Below are 26,709 nucleotides of genomic sequence, written 5' to 3'. Positions count from 1 at the left end.
TCCCCAGATAGAAAAACTTGGGAAGGGGGAGGAGAAAAGCCTTAGCTTCAGCCTTCGTCTCTGTTTCTTCCCTATAACCTCTCTGACCAGAGGAGAACTTTGGGAATTTCCAGAGGGTTACCTTAGTACTTATAGAAGATTAAATACTATTCCATTTTTTAAATGAAAGAGTAGAATCTACATAGGCAGATTCTACACAGGCTAGAGAACTCGACAAAGTCCTAATACAGTGCAGAAGCTTGTTATTAAAGTGATGGTTAGAAAATACACAGAAAAAGGAGTAGTAATGGCAAAGAGTAGGTCTGGTTTTCAAGAACAGGTCGTGCTAAACTAGCCAGTTTGTGTTTGGACAGGGTAATTAGATTGGTGTTTTAGTGGAGTACTATAAATACAATTTACCTAGATTTTAAGAAAGCAGTTGACAAATCTCTTGTGCTGTTATTGTGGATAAGACAGAGATATGTATGCTAGACAAGAATAAATGGTCTCACACAAAAAGTAGTGATCAATGGTCCAGGGTGAACTGGAAAGAGGTATTTTTATCAACGACTTGGATGAAGAATGGCTGGTATTGAGATAACATAACTAGGAAGGATGGCAAATATACTACCAGAAAGAAGTCAACATCCGAAAGGATTATCAATAGGCTTGAACACTGGACTGAATTCCAATAAATAGGGAATCTGATATGGATAAATAGAAAGTCTTATACTTGGGTTGAAAAAACATCAACTTCCCAAGTACAAGATGAGGAGGCATGGTTATGTATTAGTTTGTCTAAAGACGATCTAGTGGGTTTTATGAACTAAAGCTCAAATGTATGAATGAATAAAAGGATGTATTAAGTGCTTTTTATGTATCAATCCCTGTGCTGGGGATAAAAATACGAGGGTGAGCCAGCCTCTTCCATGAAAGAACTTGCATTCTAATGGAGGAGACAATACATATAGGGGAGTAGGGGGCCAGGGCAGAGGTTTATGGTTTGGGAAATTCGAAAGATGCTGAGTAGAATGTTTGCCATGAATGCACCCTCTCCAGAGGCAAGGAGAGCAATGATTTGATTACAGTTCTTAGAAAACAGGGAGCTCTCTCCTTTCATTTTCCACACTGCTGCTGCAGCCATGAGTATGCTCAGGCTTCAGAAGAGGCTTGCCTCTAGTGTCCTTCGATGTGGAAAGAAGAAGGTATGGCTTGACCCCAATGAGACCAATGAAAATTGCCAATGCCAATTCCCGCCAGCAGATCCAGAAGCTGATTAAAGATGGGCTTTTCATCTGGAAGCCCGTTACTGTGCACTCTCGTGCCAGATGCTGATAAAATACTCTGGCTCAAAGGAAGGGCAGCCACATGGGTATCGGTAAGAGAAAGGGTACTGCCAATGCTCGTATGCCTGAGAAGGTGACCTGGATGGGGCGAATGAGGATTCTTCGCCGTCTGCTTCGAAGATATCGTGAATCCAAAAAGAACGACAGCCACATGTACCACAGTCTGTACTTGAAGGTGAAGGGAAATTTGTTCAAGAATAAATGAATCCTGAGGGAGCACATTCATAAACTAAAGGCAGACAAGGCCCGGAAGAAACTCTTGGCTGACCAGGCTGAAGCTCGAAGGTCTAAGACTAAAGAAGCACAAAAGCATCGGGAAGAGCGTCTGCAGGCTAAGAAGGAGGAGATCATCAAGACTTTGTCCAAAGAGGAGGAGACTTAAAAATGATCCTCCCCTGTCTCCTCTGTACATAGTACCCTTCTATGTGGCATATGCAATAAAAATGGACAACTGTCAAAAAAAAAAAAAAGAAAAACAGGGAGAAAAAATTTGGGGCTAAAGAAGAAAGGTACTTCCAGGGTCAGGGTAGAGAGAAAATGAGGACATAAAGCCTCAGCAAAAGCAAACTCAAGCAGCCTAGCTCCTCCAGGCATGAACTATTGATCCCATTTGAAGGATGGAGTGGCAATAGTAATATTGTGAGATGGCAGACAAGCTAAAGTAATATAATCTTAGGTTACATTGAGAGTCAAAACATGGAGAAATGAGATCTTCTAGAACATCTGGAAGGTTTGTTTCATAGAGTCATAGATCTAAAGCTCAAAGGGATATCAGAAGCCATCTAGTTCAACCTTCTCATTTTAGATATGAAGAAATTGAGGGCAGGAAGCTAAATGACTTGCCTTAATAAGGTCACACAAGTATTAAGGGTCAGAGGTAGGATTTGAACCCAGGTTTCTCTGACTCTAGATTTCATACTTTAGGAAGAACAGTGATAACCTGGAGTGCATCTACAGATGGGTAACAAGAATGTTGAAGGGCTTTGATATCATTCCACATGAAACAGCTATGAAGTAGCTAGAGGAGTTTCCATTTGGATAAGAAAATACTTAAATGGGAACATGATAACTGAATTCAAAGATATGAAAGAGTGAAAGAGAGATGAAATCTGTTCTACTTTACCCCAGAGGAAAGGACTAGGTACAATGGAAAGAAGTTAAAAAAAAAGGTAAATTTAGACTTGATATAAGGAAAAACTCCCTAACCATTAATGCTATTCAAAAGCATAACAGGTCCTTTCAGAAGGGAGGGGACTTTCCCTCATTGGAGATCCTCAAGCAAAGCCTCAATGACTACGGAGTAGAGGATATCCTCATTAGGCAATAGAAACTTAATTAGGTTTCAGAAAGGGCAATTTACCATGGTATTATAGTAAGAATGAATGGTACTAGTTTAGGCATGGCTTGAACTAAATAGCTTCTACAATTTCTTAGAGTTTTGAGATTCTATGGTTTAAATGTATGGAGATTACTTCCCTCACTTGAACTCTGTCCCTGACATTCTATGGTAAATAATGTTGGTGAGCATCTTAATAATCAGAGGATAGTTATAAGTCTGAAAGTGCTTTACTAATGTAAGCAATTATTATTATCATCAGAAGGTTCATTACCAGCTGATGGTTTTTCTGGGGGTTGGGGGGTGGGAGATGAGACTAGGCAACTCATAAGGAACTGTCATGAGGGGCTATGATCTGTGCAGTCAATTAAATCATGATCATCTGTAGCATCAAAATGATTACTATCATCATCATCGTAATAGAGAGTGAAAGTTATAGCTTTTGGGTAACAATAAGGATAACCATATTCAAATATTTTCTCTCAATTAGAATTTTACCATATTCAATCAGAAAACAAAAGCAGTTTCTGTAGAGCAAGCTCTAGTAAATAATGCTGGGCTGTGTTTAGGTTGTTTACTCAACTGACCCTATCCCTTAAGGGGAAGGATTCCAAGAGATTGATTGGACATGCTGAAGTGATGCCAGCATGCCATGCTTGTCAAACCCCAGGCCATATCTGTCACCCAAGCGGCTTTTCTGTAAAGAGTGTGAAGAGCTACAGATTAGATGGGGAAAAGGGCCCCAAGAGTGGAAACATTTCATCTCTCATTCCAAACTGACAAATGCAAATGGGAGAATGTACTGATACATGTGAGCATTTGACTATTGCAGGTAGGATGAGGGTCCCAGGAACAGGCTATGGGGACTTTGTATCCAAGGTGAAGATCTGTTTACAAGCCCAGATGGAACAGCTCTTGAATCTGGATTAAGGAAAGGGCATCCTTGCACTAGAGGGAACACCTAGTCCCCATTTCACATAGTGCAGAGATGCCCAGCCTGTATCATGGATCCCTCTGGCAGCCTGGGGAAACCAATGAACCCTTCTCAAAATAACATTTTTAAATACTGAAGATGTTAACATTCAATTAGAGGTTAATGAAAATGAAGATGCAATTTTCCCATCCAAGTTCACAGACTCCCTGAAATTATCCACTAACTCCACTAGGGGTGGAGGGGTGGGTTGTGGCCCCCAAGCCCAGAGGGATAAGTGGTAGAACAAATTTCCATGGATGAATATCTCTGAACTCCATAAGCAAGATAAAGACAAATGAACTCTACTACTAACTAATTCACTGTGTGACCTTGACAAAGTAATTCAATCTGTGACTCCCACTTTTCTTATCTGCAAAATATGGGTAATCATATTTGCAGTGCCACCATCATCATCTCATCCCTGGAACAACAGAGATGACCATCAATGGGAAATTTTTCTACTACCCCCTCATCTCTCTGTGACTGGGGGACTATATGTTCCCTCTAGTGCAGGTACCCCGTCCCTCATAGTAAGGATCAAGTGACATACTTTAAAAGGGATCTGCAAACCTTCAAGTTTTAAAACAAATATAAGCTATCATTATAATTGAATTGATAATTTATGAAATTACAAAATGGGGAGTTCTTTGAATACTCACCAGTAAAGACCATGATGGCAGCCTAGGAAAGGTCTTAGTGCCCCCATTGGGTCTTAAGCCATGATCAAAACTGTTCATATATTTTCCTCAGATTCCAATGGGAGATTCAAGAAAACCAGTTTGAATTCTGTTTGTGACATATCATCTCCCCTTCCTTGTAGCATACCCTGAGACACAGAACTGTGAAACTTAGAGATGGAGGACACTTTAAATGTGGAAAACTCAAGCTTTAGGAGGTTCAATGACCTTTCCAACAGAGTACAATTGCACACTTTCCAACCTCCTGCAACAAATGTCTTCATTCTGCCTTGTAGTGCAGGGACCAAAGACCTAAGAGAATCAGGAGCCCTGGGGTCTAGTCTTAGAAAAAAAAATGGTTCCTGATTTAGTCCTATAAGTCAGGCATTCATTAACAAATTTAGAACAGTTAGATCCACTCAATCTAATGCAAGTCTGTCCCTTTCTAAAGCTTGCTTTAACTTCCCAAATGTTTCTTAGTTCTCCTTCTCCCCAGTCCCTTCCTCCACACCTGTAATTGAAGCACTTAATCAGAAAGGCAATTTAAAGCCCTATTTCCACTTGTCAGCATGGGAGGAAATCGTGGTTATTCAATTAATTCACCATCCCTAAGGGCCCCCAGCTATTTCCATGTGGAAAGACTTGGGGGAGGGATGCCAGGTTCCAATGGACTGGAAACACCTCCAACTTGCAAGAAGGTACCACCTCACTTATCAGCACCCCCTCTAATTAAGGGTGACTCTTTTAGAAATTCAGATCCATTTAAACTCTACCTCTGCCCCCCCTCCATACCCAGGTGGCCCACAGAGATCACAGGGCTTGTGTTTCACAATATGAAACTCTTACTTCCCTTCTACCTATCAAGATTCTGTGGTCAACTTGGTGAAGGTTGAGGAAGGTGGAAAGGTCAAGCAGTCTAGCAGGAAGTGGTGGTAAGACCATTCATGTTCATGAAACATTGACTAAATACCTACTGTGTTAAGTGACCTTCTTAAAGCACACATCTGATGGTGTCAACCTCCCTACTCAATAAACAGCAGTTCCCTTTTATCTCCAGGATCAAATATAAAATCCCCTATTTGGCTTTTATAAACTGGCCCCCTCCTACCTTTCCAGCCTTTTTATTCCTCTATAATCCAGTGACCTCAGCCTCCTTGCTCCTTGAAGGAGACATTCCATCTCTGGACTATGAATTTGTGCTGGCTGGCCCCCAAGTCTGAAATTTTCTCTCTCTTCACCTCTAACTCCCTGCTTCTCTGACTTCCTTCAGGTCTCAACTAAAATTCAGCCTTTTTTCCAGAAACATTTTCCTGTCCCTGCCCCCCTCCCCCTTCCCTCTAAGACTACCTCCAATTTACCCTGTTTGTACATAATTGTTTGCCTGGTGTCTCCCTCCTTAGAACATGGACAGGGGCTTTTTGACCTCTCTTTGTATTTTAAGGGCTTAGCAGAGTGATTGGTATATAGTAAACATTTAATCAGTGTTTGCAGAGTAACCGCGTGCAAAATTCTCCTTTCTTAGGGTTGCGAAGGAAATGAATGGTCACTGGAAGACAAGCATAAGAAAGGGGCTCTCATAGGAGGCAGATGATCTGATGATTTGGAAGGGAGATATCAGAAAACTGGCTTTCCTCTTTGGAACACAGGAGGAAAAAAAGGGAGGAAATGGGGGAGGGGGCTAGAGGACCACCTCCCATCAAGGCACACTCCTGCATGAATATGGCCTCTGTTTGCAAAACAATAAAATGTGGAAGAGATGCTAAGGTCTCACCTGCCTCCAATTGCTATGTTCTTTCCCAGATTCCTCTTACTCCACTCCATAGATAGAAGCAATCTTACCCTCTGCAACCGTTAGGTGGCGCCATAGTGTACAGAGTGATGGGTCTCAAATGAGGAAAATTTGCATACAAATTTGACCACAGTCACTTAACTACCTGTGTAACCCTGGGCTTAATTTTTTATCAGCCTCAGTTTCTTCAACTATGAAACAGAATGATAACAGCACCTACCCCTCAGAGGTGTTGAGAGGAGCAAATGCTTTAAAAAAGTGCTTAGGGGCAGCTAAGGTGGGGAAGTAGAGAGGGTCATCAAGTCAGGAGGACCTGAGTTCAAATCTGCCCCTCAGACACTTATTGGTTCTGTGGCTCTGGGCAAGTCACTTAATCCTGTCTCAAAAAAGGGGAGGGGGGAGCTTAGCACAGTGCCCTGCACATAGAAGGCACTGTATAAATGGTTATTCACTTTCCTCCCTTTCTTTCCCTCTCATGAGTTCAGTATGGTTCCTCTTATATATTGACCATATTCTAATTTGAGAGTTCTATGTACTTAATTCTTCTGCTAGATTGTAAACCCCTTAGGGATAGAGATTTATTTATTCTACCCTCACTTCCATTTCTTAACAGAGTGTCTTACACATACTAGATGCTGAATATTTTTTTTAAATTAACTGACAGTAGGAAGAGTCAGAAAATGAAAAGAGATAGCATTTATCTAGTACTTTAAAGACTGCAAATATTATTTCATTTATATTTCATCAATCCTAGATTATAGGTACCACTATAATCCCCATTTTACAGATGAGGACACTTGAGGCAGAGATTAAGTGATTTGTGCAGGGTCACATGATGAGTGTCTGAGACTAGATTTGGACTTATATCTTCCTGACTCAGGGCCCAGGGCTACATCCACTTTGCCACCTCACTGGTTCCATCTCTGTTTGAAACATAGAATTCTTTTGTCTGTATTCCAAGGTCCCTTTCAGCTCTGACATTCTGTATTACACATCCAATGCCCCTTCCAACTCTGAAGTTCTGTGTTCTACAGTATGCTGTCAAGTTGCTTCCAGATCCACCATCTTACTTTTCAAGGTCCCATTAGCTGCAATAGTCTTGTCTGTCTGGCTGTCTGTCTGTCTCTCTCTCAGAGATGTATAGATAGAGATATCTCGATATGATTTTCAGAAAGAGGTAAAGTTGGATATTCTGACTAATAGTTGCTCCAGAAAGTTTTAAGCACAATGAAGAATGTCTGGGGACAGGAACCATGGGCATGGTAGACTCTTCAGAAGACATTTGTTCATCTCCTTATTGCCTACTCATTCCACTGGATAGCCTCTGAGAGGGGTGTGTGTGTGTGTGTGTGTGTGTGTGTGAGAGAGAGAGAGAGAGAGAAAGTAGGATTTGAGGGAAGAAAAAAAATCTCTTCTTTTTGGCAATAGATGGTTTCCTGGGAATTCTGAGGTTTCGGCAGTGGAAGACTTGGGTTGAGTTCCTCACTCTAATATTTACTAGCTATGTGACTATGGGGAAGTTCCAAACTCCCTGAGCTTCTATTTTCTCATCTACATGGGGAACAGTTTCCATTTTAAGGCCCCTCCCAGTTCTAGCATTCTTTGTTCCATGTCCTTTTGGCTCTGACATCCTGTGTTCTAAGATCCCTTTCATGATCCAGTGTTCCAAGTTTCAAACTAAAACTGTCACTTTGGTATCTTTTATGATGCTCTCTTCTAAAGAGTCTATGTGAATCTCATCCTAGGGTCACGTTTAAATCCAATAGAGCAAAAGATTTGGATTTGGGCATCCTAGATTTTAGTACATGAATTTAAGAGAGAGAACAGTAAAAGCGCTTAACCACAATTTATGATGACTGTAACCTTTATAGCAGATGATCCTGTTATGGCCCATCTTGGTGACTGTAAAGTGCAAAAGGAGGCATCCTCTTTTCTGGTCCACCTATGACATGGCCCTGAAACACACAGGTGGCTCGAACAATGAGTTACAGATGGCAGCTTCCTGATTGCTTTTTTTCTGGAAGCACATCCCACACCTGTGCTGTCACTGGATGAAAGTTGCTCCAGAAATAGGTGATTTAATTGGAGCATCATCAATGAAAACTCTGGTTATTTATTTTTCAAGTCTAACTCTGAAAACTGGGGCTTGCATGTTTCTGTATAAAATGGCATGGGTTGAGAACCATGGGTACCTAAAATATTAGAGCTAGGAATTATCTGAGAACTGAGTGTTCAGAGTGTCATAGATGGAAGGGATGCTGGAACACAGAAAGGAATGTCAGGGATGGAAGGAACCTTGGAACACAGAAAGGAGAATCAGGGATGGAAGGGACCTTGGAACACAAAATGAAGTGTTAGAGATGAAAGAAACCTTAAAATACAGAAAGGAGTGTCAGAGATAGAAGGGACATAGAGTGCAATGTCAGAGATGGAAAGGACCTAAGAACACAGAACAGTGTCAGAGCTGGAGAGACTTTAGAACAGTGCACAGAACCCTAGAGTTGAAAGGAATCACAGAATCATATATCTAGATGTAGAAGAGACTTCAGAGGTCATCCACTGAAATGTTCTCATTTGACAGATGAGGAAAATGAGAACTACAAGTTAAGAGACTTGGTCAAGATCACACAGATTGTGAGTATTCAAAGCAGGTTTGGAACCCAGATCTTCTGACTCTAGAAACGGTCCTCAATCCATTGTACCACACTGAGATTTTATGGATGGGAAAGCTAAGGCTCACAGAGGAAAAGAGGATCCTACCTAGAGAAGAGGGTCACACTAAAGTCACAGAGCTAGGATTATAACCTGAATCCCCTAACTCCCAACCCACCGTCCCTTCAACATCATCAGTCTCCCAAAGGCACCGATGGCTCGTGGCATTCTCCTCTGCCTCATATTCCTTTAGGTAGGAAGTCCCTTGAAGACCAAGATGATTTCCCCTGGATTAGTGATACAGTAACTAGCACAGGACCTGTGCAGCTGCATATCGATAAATGTGTCCAAATGATAAAGTGAATAATAAAGCTACTTGCATCCCACATTAGCTTAGAGGAGGCAGTACAATGGAAACATCTGAAACAAATGGTATAAACAGGATCAGAATTTAGGTTGTTTTCCTTTCAATCCAGTAGTTTGATACTCCAGACCATGTTGTTGCTTTGTTAAGACAGAAAACAATTTTAATTGTGCCAAATTCAAAGATCCCAAATCCTAGGAATGCTCTTTTGCTTGTGAAGCAATTTATTGCCACATCATACTATACCTTGCCAAAGCTGCCTTTCCCCAGCACCATGAGGAAATTAAAGTCAGTCAGTTTCATCCGATCTCGGTTTCCATTGTTGTCAATTTTAGATATTGCATTGGCTGTCTTTTCTTCAGTAACCTTGGTTCCCTGGCCAATCTTGGCTCTCTGAAGGAGAAAACACACAGAACATTTAGAAAGGATCCACAAAAGCTCTGAAAAATACACACAACATTATAAATAATGGGGAAGTACCCACAGCAATAGTAATAACCACCATAATTCTCTTCATCTGGACCTGTGATTTCACAGGCTTAGGAAACTACTGGCATGGAAACTTTCCCAAGAAAAGCAGATGAGTAAGTTCCTCAGTCAGTAATGACCTATCAGTTATTACTATCACAACCTATCCCCAATGAGTAATAACCTAAAATCTTACGAAGTTGCCTAGAAGAATGAAGTTAAGTAACTTGCCCAAGATCACACAGCAAGTTAGTATGTATCAAGGTAGATCTTGACTTCTTGACTTCAAAAGTCTTCCTGACTCCATCCACTCTGCTACACTTCCCTTCTAGTAACAATAACTCATTTTTCTATGGTATTATGTCATTGAAAAAGAGTATTCCTCACAACAATGTTGTGAAATAGGCTGTGCAAATATTATCATCACTACTATCCAGATGGGAAAACAGAGGCTCACAGAATGAGCATCATTGGGCTTACATGAGAACAGAGCTGTTCTTTGACCTAAGCATTGACTTCTACTCTGGTACTCTTGTCTAGTGTCTCCCCTCCTCCTCTCACTGACTTGTATTTACTTTGTACAGATTTAAATATACTTTAAGTTTTACATGCTGCTTACACTAACAGAATTATAAACTCCTTGAGGGGAGAGATTGTTAGATTTTTTTTTATATACCCAATGCCTATTCCATAGTAGGCATTTAATAAGTGTATACTGATTCATTGATACAGAAAGGGCAGGAAGCCCCCCAAAATGCTTCTGGTTGAGGTATGCAGGGCTCTAAATGATGTTTCTCTTGTGCTTCAGCACAGCTGGTGCCTTCCATCTGGTCTCCTGTGCATCTCCCTTCTCCCCCTGCATGATCCAGACCTCTAAACACCTGCATTGACTTTCCCTTAAGCAATGTACTTGCTGGGTTCCTGACAGTTTGGTTTCTGGCCTATTACTTGTGTTGACTCCCAGCATCCATGTGAGCCAGACAGAATCCTAGAATCCCAGAGCTGAAGGGCATCTCAAAGCTCATCTTCTTCAATCTATTTTTCAAGGCAAAAATCCCCTTTGTGGTGGTTGTTTATCCAGCTTCCACTTGAACAACTCTAGGTACAGGGAATTCGCTGTTCCCCAAAGTATTCCATTTTTATACCACATTAGAGTTTAGGAATTTCATCTTTATATTACATTAAAAAGTGCCTTCCCTTAATTTCCACCCATTGGTCCTACATCTCCCCTCTGAAGCTACTCAGAAATCTATTTCCTCTTGATCGAACAGATTTTTAGCTATAATAAGGTAGCATTAACATCTCTCCTACTCATCTTTATCTTGAAGCTGAAGCTTAAATACTTCAGCCACATAACAAGACAGGTCTCACTGGAAAGGACCCCAGTATTAGGAAAGATTGAAGGCAAAAAGAAGAGGGGACAGCTGACTCATGAAAGCTATGAACATGATCTTGGACAGACTTCAGGAAATAGTGGAAGACAGAAGGGCCTGGATTGCTGTGGTCCATGAGGTCATGAGGACTGAATGACTCAACAACAACCCATTCTGATAAGTCTTTTTTTCCTACATACTATCCATCCCTAGTACTTTCCACTATTCCTCAGACAAAACTATTTTCAAATTCTTTTTAATCCTAGCTACCAATCTTCAGATACCCTCTACTTTGTAAACATCACTCTTAAAATTTGGCACTCAGAACTGATCATGATGTTCCAGATACATCTGACCAGTGCCAAGGGCAAAACCATTGTCATTGCCCTCATTTGGGACATTAGACTACTTCTTGCATTCCTCTTTACATTTTATGGACCCTATCCCACCACCATTTCCATAGTACCTAGACACGGACATGTTCTGAAATTTCTTTAAAATAAATCTTTAAAGAGTTGTCACATGGAATAAGTAGACTTACTATAAACAAGTCTACGCTAGTGCTAAGTGCTGGGGAAGAAATGAAAGTTTAGATAAGACAGAATCCCTGGAACTTGGAACTTACAGTTTAGTAGGAAGAGAGTGCACATACCATACACAATATAACACACAGTAATTGCATACAGGGAGCTATGTGAAGAAAAATCATTACTGGAGGGGAGGTGGGATCAGAAGTTTTCCAAGGAATATAAAGACTTTGTCTTTGATTTTTTTCATAAAAAAAAATTTTATTTTTGCCATTCTTTCCTTTTTAAATTTTGAGCTCCAAATTCTCTCCTTCCCTTCCACCTCCTCCCCACTGAGGGGTAAGCAATATGACATCAATTATACATGTGAAATCATGCGAAACATATTTATATATTAATCATATTGGAAAAAAAGCAAAAAAAAATAAAGTAAGAAAATCATACTTCAATTTGTACTCAGTTCATTAGTTCTCTCTCTGGAGGTGGATAGCAATTTTTTTTTCACCATGGGTCCTTTGGAATTGTCTTGGATCGCTCTATTAATTAGAGTAGCCAAGTCTTTCACAGTTGATCATCATTATAACATTGCTGTTACTGTACACAATGATCTCCTGGTTCTTCTCACTTCACTTTGCATTAGTTCATAAAAGCTTTGCCATGTTTTTTTTTTTTCAGAAATTACTGCCCTCATCATTTCCTACAGCACAATAGAACTCCATCATGATCATATGCCATAACTTGTTCAGTTCAGCTTTTTAAGAAGTTCTTTTCTTCAGTGAATTTTGATATCTCATTTTCCATTTAACCTATTCTGTCTTTTAAAGAGGTTTTTTTCTTCAGTGAATTTTTGTGCCTTTAAAATTTTTTTTACAATCAGTCCAATTTTTTTTTTTAAGCAATTGGGGTTAAGCAACTTGCTCAAGGTTACACGGCCAGGTGTTTCTGGGTGGGTGCTAAGTGTCTGAGCCCGGGATTCGATCTCCAGGTCGTTCTGACACTGGAGCCGGTGCTCTTACTTGCTGTGCTACCTGGCTGCCCCATCAATTTTGTTTTTTTAAGGTGTTTTCAGTATTTTTATGTTCCTTTTCTAACCAAGAGGTTAATTCTCTTTTCATAATTTTTTATATCACTCTTTTATTTTCCCAATTTTTCCTTTACCACTCATCTCTCTCTTTAACTTATCCAGGAATTCTTCTTGCATTTGGGGCCAATTAACATTTTTCTTTAAAGCTTCAATTGTAGCTATTTTCACCTTTTTGTCTTCTGAGTTTGTGTCTTGGTCTTCCTTGCCACTCTGGTACCTTTTGATGGTCAAGTTCATTTTTTGTTCATTTTTCCAGTCTATTTCTTCTTGACTTTGAATGTTAAGTTAAAGTTGTTCTCCGTTCACCTTGGGGGTAGAGAGACACTGTCCCAAGATTCAGGCTTTTTCATGCTATTGTTCTCAGAGTAGTTCTATGGGGTCTGTAATTTTCCGTGATCCCAACGTGGTATAATCTGGGGAGAAGTGTGGTCATTGCTCTCCTGCTCTATACTCTGGTCTTTATACAGAAAAGGCCCCTGCTCCCCCACTGCCATAAGCACTAACTCTCCTACTAACCCTGGAACTGTGACCCGATCCCCTGTTCTCCCTGGACTTGGAACTGGGACCAAGGCCCCTTCTCCCTTATGGAGCTCCCTTGAGGCTGTGCCCAGGAACCATGACCAGAACTGCATACAGGCAATTGAACTGCCAATCACTGCCAGCTGCACCCAGTGCCACCAAAGGGTCCCCTGTGATCTCCAACCCCCTTACCAACTCTGGGCTGAGAGCTGCTGAAGCTGCTGCAGCTGCCTCAGCCCTTGCTACTGCTGCATGTATGTGCTACAAACAGGCCTCCAGATCCCTCCTGCCAACTTTCTAAGTTTTCTTAGGCCAGAAAAAAAATGTCCCCCCCTGACCTTTTGTTGGCTCTACCACTTTGAAATTGGATTTCAGGAGTCATCTTAAAGTTCTTTGGAGGGGAATGTTGAGAGAGTTCTGCTGGGTTGCCACATCTAATCTGCCATCTTGGCTCTTTCTGTCTTTAAAATGTTCTCAGGTTGTCAAGTGATCCCTGAATCATCAATTTACCAGTTTCCAGTACTGGGAAGAAACCACTTACCATAATATTGGGCACCCCAGTTAGGGTTTCCTTCTTCCTCTGAATCCTTCCCTCCTCACACTCTGTCCTACTCAGCATGAGCATTCATAATTTTGCAATGCTATTCAATTTTTCACATAGATATCATCTCCCCAACTAGACTGAAAGTGATGAGAGGTCAGGAACTATGCTCTGGTCACATCTGTATTCCCTTAGCACAGCAATGGGCATTAAATAAATGGATGGAGGTTACAGAAAAGCAAATGTGGGTAGGTAAAATCTTTAAATTTCAAAGTGGAATGGGCTTCCTTATGAGGGAATGAGTTCACCATATTGGAGGTCTTCAAGCAAAAGCTAGATAATAATTTACTAGGTACCAGCTCAGTTCCTGACCCTCCAGACTGCCTTTCCACCTCCAATTCAATGCCTCCCATTGGCAGCACACCCATTCCTATAGCTTCTTCCTCCAACAGGCAAGTTCCTCTTCAGAATCTCCATGTATGGAGGCATCACCCAAGCCCTGCACACTCTATCCTAGCTCAGATTCTTTTCCACCTTGCCCCAAAATGGGCACCTCTGCCATCCCATTTCAACAGTCTTTTTTTAATTGTCTTCCCCTATTAAAATTTTTAATTTTTATTTACTTATTTATTTTGGCTTTTTAGAGGGGGGAAGGCAGGGCGATTGGGATTAAGTGACTTGCCCAAGGTCAAATGGCTAGTAAGTGTTAAGTGTCTGAGGCTGGATTTGAACTCAGGTTCTCCTGACTCCAGGGCCCATGCTCTATTCACTGTGCCACCTAGCCGCCCCTCCCCTATTAAAATGTAAGTTCTTTGAGGTCAGTGACTTTCTTTTTGCTTGTATTTGTAGCACCACTGATTAGCACAGTGCCTGACAGAGTAATTGTTAATGAATGCTTTATTTAATCAAATCTCATGTTGTAGAAGGAATCCTGTTCTGACAGAGGTTAACTAAGGTTTCTTCTAACTATGAGATTCTGTGATACTGTGAAACATGTGCCAAACATTGTTTCTTTAATTGGTACAGGTAATTTTTTTCCACGTATAAATACAGTTCCAGGAATACAGATGAACAAATGAATTCATGCTCATACTTCAAGTTAGAAGCTCTTGAACTCAGCATGCAAGTGGAAGCAAATAGATTTGCCCACTGTTCTTTCAAAAAAAGAACTCTGACATTTTATAAAACAAATAGCATGAAAATAGCTCACATTTCTACAACACTTTATAGTCTAATAATCACTTTGCTTGCAGTAATCCTATGAAGCCCATGGCACAAGTATTATACCCATTGTACAGATAAGGAAGCCGAAGCAAATAGAGGTTAAAATGACTTGTCCAAGGTCATACTTTTATTAAAGCTATGACTAGAATTCAGGCCTACTATATTCCAAAGAGATCATTAAAAAGGAAAAAGGATCTACACATACAAAAATATTTATAGCAGCTTTTATTTTGGTGGCAAAGAATTGGAAATTGGGGGAGGGGGATGTCCATGAAGTAGGGAATAGCTGAATATATTGTAGTGCATGAATGTAATGGAATGCTATTTGATGTAAGAAATGACAAGCAGGCAGGTTTCAGAAAAACCTACAAAGACTTACATGAACTAATGCAAAGTGAAGTGAGCAGAACCAGGCAAACATTGTACACAGTAATAGCAACATTGTGTAATTAGCTATGAATAACTTAGCCCTTCTCAGCTATACAGTGATCTGAGACAATTCCAAAGGACTCATGGTGGAAAATGCTATCCACCTCCAGAGAAGAATTGATGTGATGTCTGAATGCAGATCGAAGCATACTAGATTTACTTTATTTTGTTCATAGTTTTCTTTTCCTTTTGATCTCTTCTTTCTCTCACAACATAACTAATAATAAAATACACCATTGAACATATAAAATCTATATCAAATTGCTTACCATTTTAGAAAGGGGGAGTGGGAGGAAGGAAGAAAATCTGGAACCCTTAAATGAATGTTAAAAATTGTCTTTACATGTAATTTGAAAAATAGAATACCTTTTATTAAAAAAAAAGAAAGGAACTCAGGCCTAATCCACTGCACTAGGAAAATCTGGTGTGTCAAGTATACAGCAACTCTCCAAAGTGTCTTTGTTTTCCCAATTAATGAGAGGACTTGATCTTTCTTTTTTTTGCTTTTTGGAGGGCAGTTGGGGTTAAGTCACTTGCCCAAGGTCACATGGTTAGTTTTTTGTGTTAAGTGTCTGAGGCTGGATTTGAACTCAGGTCCTCCTGACTCCAGGGCTGGTGCTCTATTCACTGCGCCACCTCGCTGCCCGACTTGATCTTTCTTGAAGGAAGTCCTAAATTCAGCACCTGACTCTAAAATTAGATATTCTTCTCTAAATTCACTAAGTGGGTGGTAGTGGTGTTTGTTCATAGTTGGATAAAGTAGTAACTCAAAGGGTTATGTCTATCATATGCCCTGGTTATGACTCACTTGCTCCCTCTCCAGACTCCATACCTTTCCCCTGGTTGTCTCTCCTTTCTCCTTCCCTCTTCTTCCTTCAAGACTCAGAAATTCCATCTTCTGGTCCGAACTTCTTCCCTCTTCCCACTTTTCCCCCTCACTACAGCCGGTGCTTTCATTTTGAGATAACTTTGAACTTACTCTGCATATATTTTGTTTATGACTATTCATTTGCATATTGTCTTCCTCCTTTCAGAATGGGTGTTCCCCAAGGGCAACGACCATGCTTCTGCCCTTCTTTGTGTCCCCAGCCCTTAGGAATCTAGCACCTAGGAATCCAGGAAACTGGCACCTAGGGATCGATGCTTGTTGACTAACTTGGGAAAGTGTTAGGGTCTGAAAATTCCTCCCTTTGGTTCTGACCCATTCTTCATCCAACTAGAAGCCGTCCATAAAGTCATTTCCTAAGTTCTGGCTGAGAGTAATAAAAAGGATTCCATGTGAGCTCTCATATCCAGTCTTCCTACTTGGCAAATAAGTCTTCACAGGCTGAATACCAGGATTTCAGGACAAATGTGCATTGATTGTATGGGGATTGGAAAGCTGAACATCTCAATCAGTTAAGAAGAAGACAGATGTATGGCTAAAAGATGAGCTTGTAGCAGATCAGAGTTAATTAACATGAGACATAACAATAGGAAATAGTCCAGTCCAGATGGGAAGCAAAAGGAAGAGCAGTCATCAGGATAAGGGGAAGGGAAGGAAACAAACATCTACTATGTGCCAGACAATGTGCTAAGTGCTTTACAAATATTATCTCATTTGATCCTAACAATAGCCCCAGGAGGTAGGTGTTATTATTGTCCCCATTTTACAGTTGAGGAAGCTGAGGCAAACAAAGATGAAGTGACTTTTGTGTGCCCAGGGTCACAGAGCTAGGACATATCTGAGGCTGGATTTATACTAGGGTGTTTCTAACTCCAGACCCAGTGCTCTATCTACTGTGAAACCTAGATGTTTGCAAATGAAACAAGGAAGCCCAGACAAATGAGGAAGAGAAGACAAGTAACTGACAATTTCATTTATATTGGAGCACAACCTTTCAGGGCATATGATAGACACGTCTCCCTTTTTCTCCTTAAGGGGGCAGTGATACAAAAATGCTGGTATTGAATACAATCTAACTACTCCCCCCTAAGTAAACTTCTCAAAGCCCTGGTGTGGTTGACCAATTCAAGTTAACAACCATGGATAAAACACTTTCCCTGTGTGTGTGGCAATGTAGGAATGGGCAAAGAAGAAGCATTTAAATACCTACTGTGTGCCAAGCACTGTGTGGAAGGGTTTACAACTTGAGGGCTTACACCCAAAATAAAAAATACCAAAGAACCACACAATTTGGGAGTTGGACGGGATCTCAGTAGCTGTTTAGTCCAAAATAGAATCTCCACTACATACACCCAATAAATGGTCATCCAGCCTCTGCGTGAAGACCTCCAGTGATGGAGAGCCATGACCTCCTGAAACCTTGACTCCAAGGAGATTACACTCCACTGGGTGTGTATAATATAAGGCATTTCTTATCACGGGACAAGATTTAAGGAACAGAAATGTATTTCAAAATTTCAAAGATCTGAGATTTCTCCAACCTAAATCTTCTCTGCAGCTAGAAAGACTTTAACCCTTCTACACTTAAGTGGACAGTCTTTTTTTTTTCCTCCCCAATTCATCTATCATTCAACAAACACTTATCATATTATGTAGTAAATAAATGTTTAGTCCTATACTGTATGCACTGTGGCATCTTGGGGCACCAAAGTGAACTTATAGGGACACAGCAGGATACTTTAAATTTTCAACTACTGCTTAAAATAGTTCAGTTTTGACATTAGATCATAGTCCATTGTTTTCTAGAACATTCTTTAAAGTTTGAGAAATGTTTTTGTTTCCTTGTACTTTCAACTACATAAGTGGTGTCTCAAACTTTATCCTCTTCACCATCATATCTCTATAAAGCTGGGTTTTTATGTAACACAGTACCTGGAATGTAGCAATACTTAATAAACATTTATTGACTGACTGATTGATTGATTGATCTATTGGCAATTGCTATGATAAAAATCAAGTACCACATGAAAATCAATGTGAAACTGGAAGTAAGCATGGCAGTGTCCAATCAGATTCCAAGGTTTAAGGAGGTGTGCAGTGCCCACAGACTCACATATCCCATCAAGAAGTAACTGTGGCTATTTCAGAATAATATACTTTTTTTTTTTTTCAATTTACATGTATCTTTTTTTTTTTTTTCAAATAGCTACTAAATTGTCAGGACACAAACACTTAGCAAGTTGTTCGGACCTAACTATTTCATTAATGAAAATGTTAGGTATTTCTTCTGGCCTAGGGTCACTCCCAAAAAATAACTAAGACTCTAAGGGGACACTAACAGAGAAAAGTTGAGGAGTCTCTGGTTTAGTAGAGAGTAAATCAATGTCATATTAGATTATAAAGACGTGATCTGAGAGCTTTAGAAAAGAAGGATCTCAAGTGGACAATCATCATGAACTGCTGTGCTAATGCACCTTCCCTAGCCCCCCAAATTCCTCATCACTGGGTATCCATGGTTCTGATACCATGACTTTCCAAACTCTGCTGGCCTGTTCCTTAGAAAGCAAACAAGTTTCTGCCACCAAACCTGTCTTACCAGTGGGAGAGGCTGTGTGCTCTCCTGACATAGTCTTGAGGAACCCCTGATCACCTCCATACCACTGTGATTCCTCTAAGAAAGGCTTTAGTTAGGAAGGAACAGAATCAGGCAGTTGAGGGCCTGAACTCTTATCAGGCCAAGCTTTTGTTATTCAGCAGTATGGAAAGTTGAATTTATAAAGGCAGCAAGTGTTCCAAGAGAATATACAATGCTCTGCAAGAGTAATTGGAGAATGTAGAAACTAAAGAGCCTGAATTCAAGCCTTTGGCATTTCTTATTAAAGCCTGGCAGAACACCCATTTGAAAATACTAAATCTCATCACTGGACACAATCTTTTATTGCTCCAAGAGGCATCTCCTTTTGTAAGCCAGAATTTGTAAAGGCTATCTCCAAGAAAAACTATTTTAATTTTCTGAAATATGCCATATTGTGGAGACTGCACAGAGCTCAGCCTACCATGAAATTCCATTAACCCGATTCTAGCGGCTCATTCTTACTGTCGCTCAGACCTTCTCCAAAGAGGAGGCTTGAAGGTAATTTCTGAGTTTCTGCTGGCGCTAATTGGTTATCACAAGGCATCATATTCCTCCCATTCAAGGTCATTCAAAACATCTCTTAGAGCGTTTGGGGGTACCACAAAAACAGCTTTTAAATCTGCTGATATGGTACACAGGCTGACTAATAGTGAAGGGTAGTTATCCACAAGTGAGCTCAGGACAATGCAGGGGGAGAGGGGCATAAATAGATAAAGAAAATAGATAAAGCATGCCTCTGTTTCAAAGTCAGAAATGGTCTGTATAAAAAAGATTTATATATGTAGGAAATGTTTTCTCACCACCACCCACAGATTCCGAGATGGCACCATTGTTTATCTGTAAGTGTATGTGCTCTAATAAAAAAAAAAATTCTAAACTTCCCTCCCTTTCCTCATCCCTGGCCCTGTCACGTATAACACCTGCTCCTACTAAAGTCCTATTCACTGTGCAATGGAGGGACACTAGATTCTCAAAGGCTATGAAATTGAAATGTAAACACGGGGTGGGGAAGAAGTGGAGGCAGGGCTAGAAAGATAGGGTGGTACAGGTCTGACAATAGAATGTATGTCCATAGTTCAAGGATGAGCTGAGCACAGTACAGAAAAGTTCATCACCACAAGCTTGGCCCCAAAGTGAATATGAACAAACACAAAAGTGACACAAAAGTGTGTATATGTATATATAATACAGCATATACTGTAGCTCATAACTCCTGAGTTCAAAAAGAGATTATAGTCTCTTTTTGGTTGTGTACCAATACCATGTCTGGCTATCATATACTATTTTTCTTTTAGCAAACAATATGAAACGGAGAGTCATGGTTTCATACACAAATCCATTTTTGCATTCTGCTGTGTACATACTTGTGCATATATGTAAATATGATATATATGCATACATATATACAAATATATATGTATATACACACATATATGTATGCACACACACACACATATATATATATATATGTATATATACATGTAAATAGAGCCAAACTCACAAAGACACATTTACTAAGATATAGAAAGGGCCTAATATATCTGTGCCAAAAGACAAAATATGCATGCCAATAAAATCATGGAACTTTTGGAACAGATGAAACGTTGAAATAACAGAAAGCCTGAGATGAAATATATCACATAGCTTAATGCATCACCAAAACACAACTTCATCATAAAACTGAAAAGTGGTCCTCTTAAATCAGCAGACAGAATTCCTCAATAAGTCTATGGTATTATAAAGGTTACCAAACACACCAATAATAATGGCTGATATTTATACAGAGCCCTAAAACTTGCAAAGTGTTTTACCTACCTCATTCTTATTTGAACCCCCCAATAATTGGGTGAAGAACCTCCTACAGGCTTGTTTATATCCATTTAATAGATAAGGAAACTGAAATTCAGATATCTCTTGCCAATAGTCAAACAGTATCAGAGGTAGAATTCAAACCCAAGTTTTTATGACTCCAAGTTCAGGATTTTGACCACTAGACCCTACTACTTTGAATGTAGGTTCTATAGATAGAAATACAGGGAGCTTTTACTCATATTTCAGAAGCTATAACATGGAAGGGATAGCTTCATTCTGCTTTTATAAGACTAAAATCAATAGTTGAAGACTATAAAGAGGTAAATTTTGGCACAATATAAGAAAGACTTTCCTAAGAGTAAGAATTATCTGAAGTTGGAACGAACTTCCTCAATGGGTAAGAAGTTATCCACCTTAAAGGAAGGATCATTAATTTAAATTGAAAAGTACCTCATAGGTCATGTTGTACAAATTCTTCATCTTATCTATGAGGAAATTGGCCTATAGAAGTGAAATGACTTGCCCAAGGCCAAATGGGTAGCAAATAGGAGAACTGATATTTGAATGGGGGTCCTCTAACCCTAGAAAGTGACATACTTTAGTGCCTTCAAGTGAAAGACAAATGGCCTCCTGATGGGGACTTGGAAGAGGGGACTCATGCATGCTTCAGGGAGCAAGATTCACCTGGCTGACCCCTGAGGACCCTTCTAACTTACAGATTCCAAGATCCTTTCAAATAATTCTTTCCTTGGTACGGATTGAGAGAAGAGGCAGAGTTGACTGTAACTATACATATCATGGTGCTAATTTGTGACTATTCCTGGCAGGGCCTGAGTAAAGTCTACTACCTTTGTGGGTTCACAAGGCAGTTCAGGCTCTCCCTCTCAGCACTGCATGTTCACAAGCTCAGTGTCATCCATTCCCCCACGGATGATCAGGCTTTAGGAATTTTAACCAAGATGGCTTTTGACCAGAAAGTGACTTCTACAGAGAAGTAGATGGAGAGGCACTATGGGGCATCGGCAGAGGCACAGGACAGAGCAATAGTGATGCTCAAAAAAAGAGCATTGAAACCTTTTTTTAATGCCCCAAAATAAACAGGGGGAAGTTCAGAAGGAAGCATAGACCAGCAAGATAGTTTTGAAAGCAGTATCTGGAATTGATGATGTACTTTTTTTCCCCTTCCTTTTTTTTTTTTTAAATAAGACTGAATATATCTTGCCCAGGTTGGGAATACAGAAACTCATCATGGGTCTGATTCCACTGCTTACTGGCATGGGACCTTTGACCTGCTGTGTTTCCAATCTGGGCTTACTTGACCCTACTTAGGCAACGCAGAGGCTCCCTCCTATTCCAGGGTCTCACTATATTGATGCTACACTGAGTGAGGACAATTGGCTGGCTTAGTCCACTGCAATTTATAACCCGAGTTCAGAACAGTTGCTAACTTCAGCCTCTCTAGCAGCAGGGATTATATAGGTATGCACCACTACATCTGTCTATCATATACATTTTTTATTAGCAAGCAGTATGAAATGGAGATTCATGGTTTCATATGCAACTCTATTTTTACATTTTGCTGTGTATATGGAAATGCTCTCTTTTTCAGTGTTTAAGTTCAGAATTTAAAAATAAATTAAAATAAAAAGAGATTGACTCAAGATAACAACTCGCAAGACAGACTGAAATAACAGAAATTACAGTAAGAGCTATTTCTAGCACAAAAGCTAGAGTTGAGTCCACTACACAGAAAATCCCATTACTGAGGAGAAGCTTCTTTCAGGAAACAAAATTATCGGTTGTACGTTTGGGGAACAACTCTGTAGAATTCAACAAGTTTTTTTTTTAAGCATTTACTATAGGCAGGATATTTTATATTCCAATGAGTCTTGATAGAAAAATGAAAGTGAAAAAGAATCCTCACCATCAAGAAGCAGAAAAGGAAAATACAAGATGGTTTGAAGGAGAAGATGGTCCTACCTACTAGAGGGGGATCAGAAAAGACTTCTTATAGGCAGAGTGGCATAGGAAATGTCCCTGAAGGAAGCCAAGGATTCTAAGAGGCATCAGGGAGGTGTTTATGAAGGGGTGTAATGTAAAATAAGTCTGAAAAGGAGGGCTGGAGCCACATTAGATGAGTTTTCAGGGTCAAGGTGAGAAGTTAATATTTGGTCTTAGGAAAAAAATAGGGAGCTACTGAAGGTTTTTGAGTGAGCGACAGTCAAGCGATTTAGTGTATTTTTCTTTACTTGTTTTTCATTTTTTTTCAACTTCCGTGCTGATGTTAAGTCTGGAATCGTACAAAAGAAAGGTTAAGCAACTTGCTCAAAATCACCTTTTGAATTAATAACAGAGTCTGTACTGGAATCCAGCCCTCTTAGCTACTAGTCTTGTGCTTTTAGCTTAAGGTGCTTAGAACAAAGCCTGGCACATAGTAAGTGTGAAGTAAAAACTGATCCCTTTCCCTTCCCCCACCTCCTTTCCATTCTATAACATCCTATCCTATCCATCTTTCCTTTCAGTAACTGCCAGATAGGAGCTAACCTAACATGCTGAAATATACTAGTGGGCACTAGTTATTTAGGGCAACTAGGTGGCACAGTAGATAGAACACCAGGCCCAGCTGAGGAAGGCCTGAGTTCAAATCTAACTTCATATACTTACTAGCAGTGTGAACTTGGGCAAGCCACTTAACCTGTTTGCCTCAGTTTCCTCATCTGTAAAAAACGAATTGGAGAAGGAAATGGCAAACCACTCCAGTATCTTTGACAAAACAAACAAACTCAAAACGGGGTCATAAAGAGTTGGACATGACTGAAACAACTGAACACAACAACTCTAGCTATTTCACCTCTCTGAACCTCACCTTTCTTACCTGTAAAATAGGGTCATCATACCACTCCTATTTACTTCCTAGAACTTTTATGAGAATCAAGGAGGGATCATGTATATATAAAGCATTTTGAATGCCTTAAAGTGTTATATGCATCAAATATTAGCATTAAAATTAGGATTATACCTCCTGTAAACCATTTTTGTACTTAATGGGGACTTTTAAGAAACATAATATCTTAATCCAAGGAAGCATTTGTATGACAGGCATGTTAGGGACCATTGTTGGTCAGTGGGGGGAGCGGTTTTGAGACAAGGGCAACTCCACCACAGGACATCAGAGCTATAAGGGGCCTTGGCCATCAGTTAGCCCAAATCCATTCATTTTACAAATATGGAAACTGAGGCCCAACAAAGGGGAAGTCACCTGCCAAGGTAATATAGTCAACTAATGGCAAAGCTAGGGTGAGAACCCTGGTCTCTCACTTCAAATCACAACATGCTCATTCCACAACAGCAGCATTTCCTAAGTCATAGGCTGTGGTTCTCTACAATTTCAAACAGCGTGAAATAGAGCTTCGGTGAGAAAATGTCCATGCAACAATATTTTTTCTAAGATATTGAATATACAATTATATATGGGAAGTCACTGCCTGAGCATAAACAGATCCTATCAAACCTTCATTCTGAACATTATCTGCTTTGGCACCATGTCCTTAGCTATTAACTGAGAAACTATGTGATATAATAGAAAGGAAATGGAGAATCAGAGGTTCTGGGTTCAAATATTGTTTCTGTAATTAACTAGCTTAGGATCTTGGGCAAATTTAACCTCTGTGACTCTTGGTTTCCAGTTCTATAAAATAAAGAGGGTGTTGAACTAGTTTCTCCTTAAGGCCCTTGCTAACTCTCAGTTAGTCTGATAATTCTAAGACTAGCACTAGCTTTGCATTGTTTCCATGAATACAATCCTTCTCCCAGAAATCAGAGGACCCTAAGCATGTGTCAGACTTGCCTCTCCAGAGGACAGTAAGAAGGTCATGGATGCCTTGGGCAGGTAGCGAACTGAAGACATTCATTAGAACTGAAGGGAGGCACAGTCACCAGTGCATCCCAAACAGATGTCTGAGTAACAGATTCATAGGTAACTCCTTAAGAAAGCTGAAACAGAACTGAAGTCAGCAAGAACAGCATGGCTTTTAGAGCCACTGTCTGCAGAAGTAACCCTCTGAGAGGCAATGAGGTATGGGGGAAAGAGCTCTGGAGAGAACATGAGTAGAGCTGGGTTTGTACCACAGTTCTTCATCTTTTAGCTTCTCTAGGATCCCATTTCTTTGCATTTAAACTGAGGATTAAACTAGATGACCTCCAAGCTCCTTTTCAGCTGGCTTTATGATCTAAGGAGCTTTCCTCAAATCTGAGACAAGTCAGAGGAACTCCCTCACAGGTCCCATGCCTGGCACATTTGATGTTGGGCTAATTCATTTACTAGCCATAATAGGACTTCCTTCTTAGCAACAACTATGACTCACCAATAAACTGAGAGAGGGTAAGGTTGAAGTCTACAGTTTGTTCATCAAATTCTGTATACTAGAATGTATTGAGAAGCAAGTTTAGGATGAATCGATATCTAGAACAAAAGTTTTGCTCAAATAAAAGGACCTGTAACTTGAGCACAGCTGCAATTCCTCACTTTGACTATCTTTTCCAATGACTTATCATTTTCCTGAAATTCAAAGAATAAAGAACAATAGAACCTTAGAGGCTTTTAAAAGAGGCAACTAAACAACACAGTGGACAGAGTGCCAGTCTTGGCATCAGAAAGACTTGAGTTCAAATCCTACCTCAGATCAGAGCAGGAACCCATTTTACATTATTGCCAACAAGTGGTCACCATCTTAAATACCATCTTCTTGTTGTTCAGTAGTTTCAGTCATGTGTGACTCTTTCTTCCTGACCCTGTCTGGGATTTTCTTGGCAAAGATACTGGAGTGGTTTGCCATTTCCTTCTCCAGCTCATTTTACAGATGAGAAAACCAAGGCAAACAGGGTTAAGTGCCTTGCACAGGGTCACATAGCTAGTAAGTGTCTGAGATCACATTTGAACTTAGGTCTTCCTGACTCCAGGCCTGGCTCTATATCCACTGTGCCACCTAGCTGTCCTTAAATACTTGGATGCTTACAATGATGAGGATGATGACAAGAAATGTTTTACTTATCAAGGCAATGCATTGTTGGACAGCACTAATTGTCAGGAGATTCTTTTCATTTTAAGCTGAAATTTACCTATGTGTAATTCCCACCCTTTTCTCTTTGTCTTTTTCTCTAGGAAAAAGCAGTTACTATTTGCTCTAAACCATCTTAAACAAATACTGAAAAGATGATCTGGATTCCTTCTAGCTCTTTTTCTTCGTTAAGTGAAGAACCCTATCATTAACGTCAAACTGTTGGGTTAAAGCAGTCTGTCTCCAGGAGGCCCCTGCTGGAATGAAAGCGTGTTACCTGCAAGGAGTAACACATTAACCTATTAGCATCTACTAGTATGGATCAATTTACTGCATTAGCTAGCAGTCACATCAGGCCTCACAGGAAGGAAGACAGCCTGGATGAGTTCTTATGGGTTTAGGAAACAAGGAGGTAAATGTTTGGAACATTAGAGCAGGATGCTTCAGTGGAAGAAACTGGGCAATGGTAGCAGGGTAGGTGGAAGGTGGTGAGTGCTTGGGGCAGGAAGAGGACTTAGGACACCCATAACAAGAGGGGGTACTCAGGAAGCCTACTTACAGTGTGAAAAAGATGTGTTAGTAACAGAGTCACGAGTGACTCCTTACAGTCAATCAGCATTTACTAAGTGTCTACTATATCTTCCCCAAATGGGGAAATGAAGAGTTGGACATGATGGAATGGGCTAAGTGTGGACTTAGAAAAAATCTTGGGAAACCTGAAACAGAACTGAAATAAGCAAGAATAACAAGACCCTTAGAACCACTGTCTGCAGAAAGAACCCTTTGAGAGTCAATGAGGTACAAGGGAAAGAGCGCTGCTGGAGTGAACATGAACAGAGCTGGGTTTGTACCACAGTTCTTTGTCATTCAGCTTCTCTAGGATTCCATTTCTTCATATATACACTGAGGATTGGACTAGAAAAGATCTGAGATCAGCAAGAATAACCAGGTCCTTCCACAACATGGCCCTAGAGTCACTGTTGGCAAAGGAACTCTGGACTGGGTAGTCTATGAGTCTGACCCAGGAGAGTAGATCTC

General features: G+C 40.2%; 1 protein-coding gene and 1 pseudogene across 2 annotated transcripts in view; one reads left to right on the top strand and one right to left on the bottom strand.

Moving 5' to 3' along the window:
• PRKCB (protein kinase C beta) overlaps positions 1 to 26,709 on the bottom strand; it is a 650,680-nt gene that overhangs the window by 205,573 nt on the left and 418,398 nt on the right. For both annotated transcript variants that reach the window (XM_069106305.1, XM_069106297.1), the window contains exon 9: positions 9,363 to 9,509. In XM_069106305.1, coding sequence (XP_068962406.1) covers positions 9,363 to 9,509 — 147 coding nt within the window. The remainder of the gene's footprint in view (positions 1 to 9,362; positions 9,510 to 26,709) is intronic.
• LOC138143553 (large ribosomal subunit protein eL19-like) lies at positions 981 to 1,965 on the top strand (annotated as a pseudogene).

This window comes from Petaurus breviceps, unplaced genomic scaffold, assembly GCF_028583685.1.
Source record: "Petaurus breviceps papuanus isolate PSGF00001 unplaced genomic scaffold, PetGlider_PUasm1.0 138, whole genome shotgun sequence".
NCBI lineage: Eukaryota > Metazoa > Chordata > Mammalia > Diprotodontia > Petauridae > Petaurus > Petaurus breviceps.
This window is presented reverse-complemented; position numbering and strand designations above follow the sequence as displayed.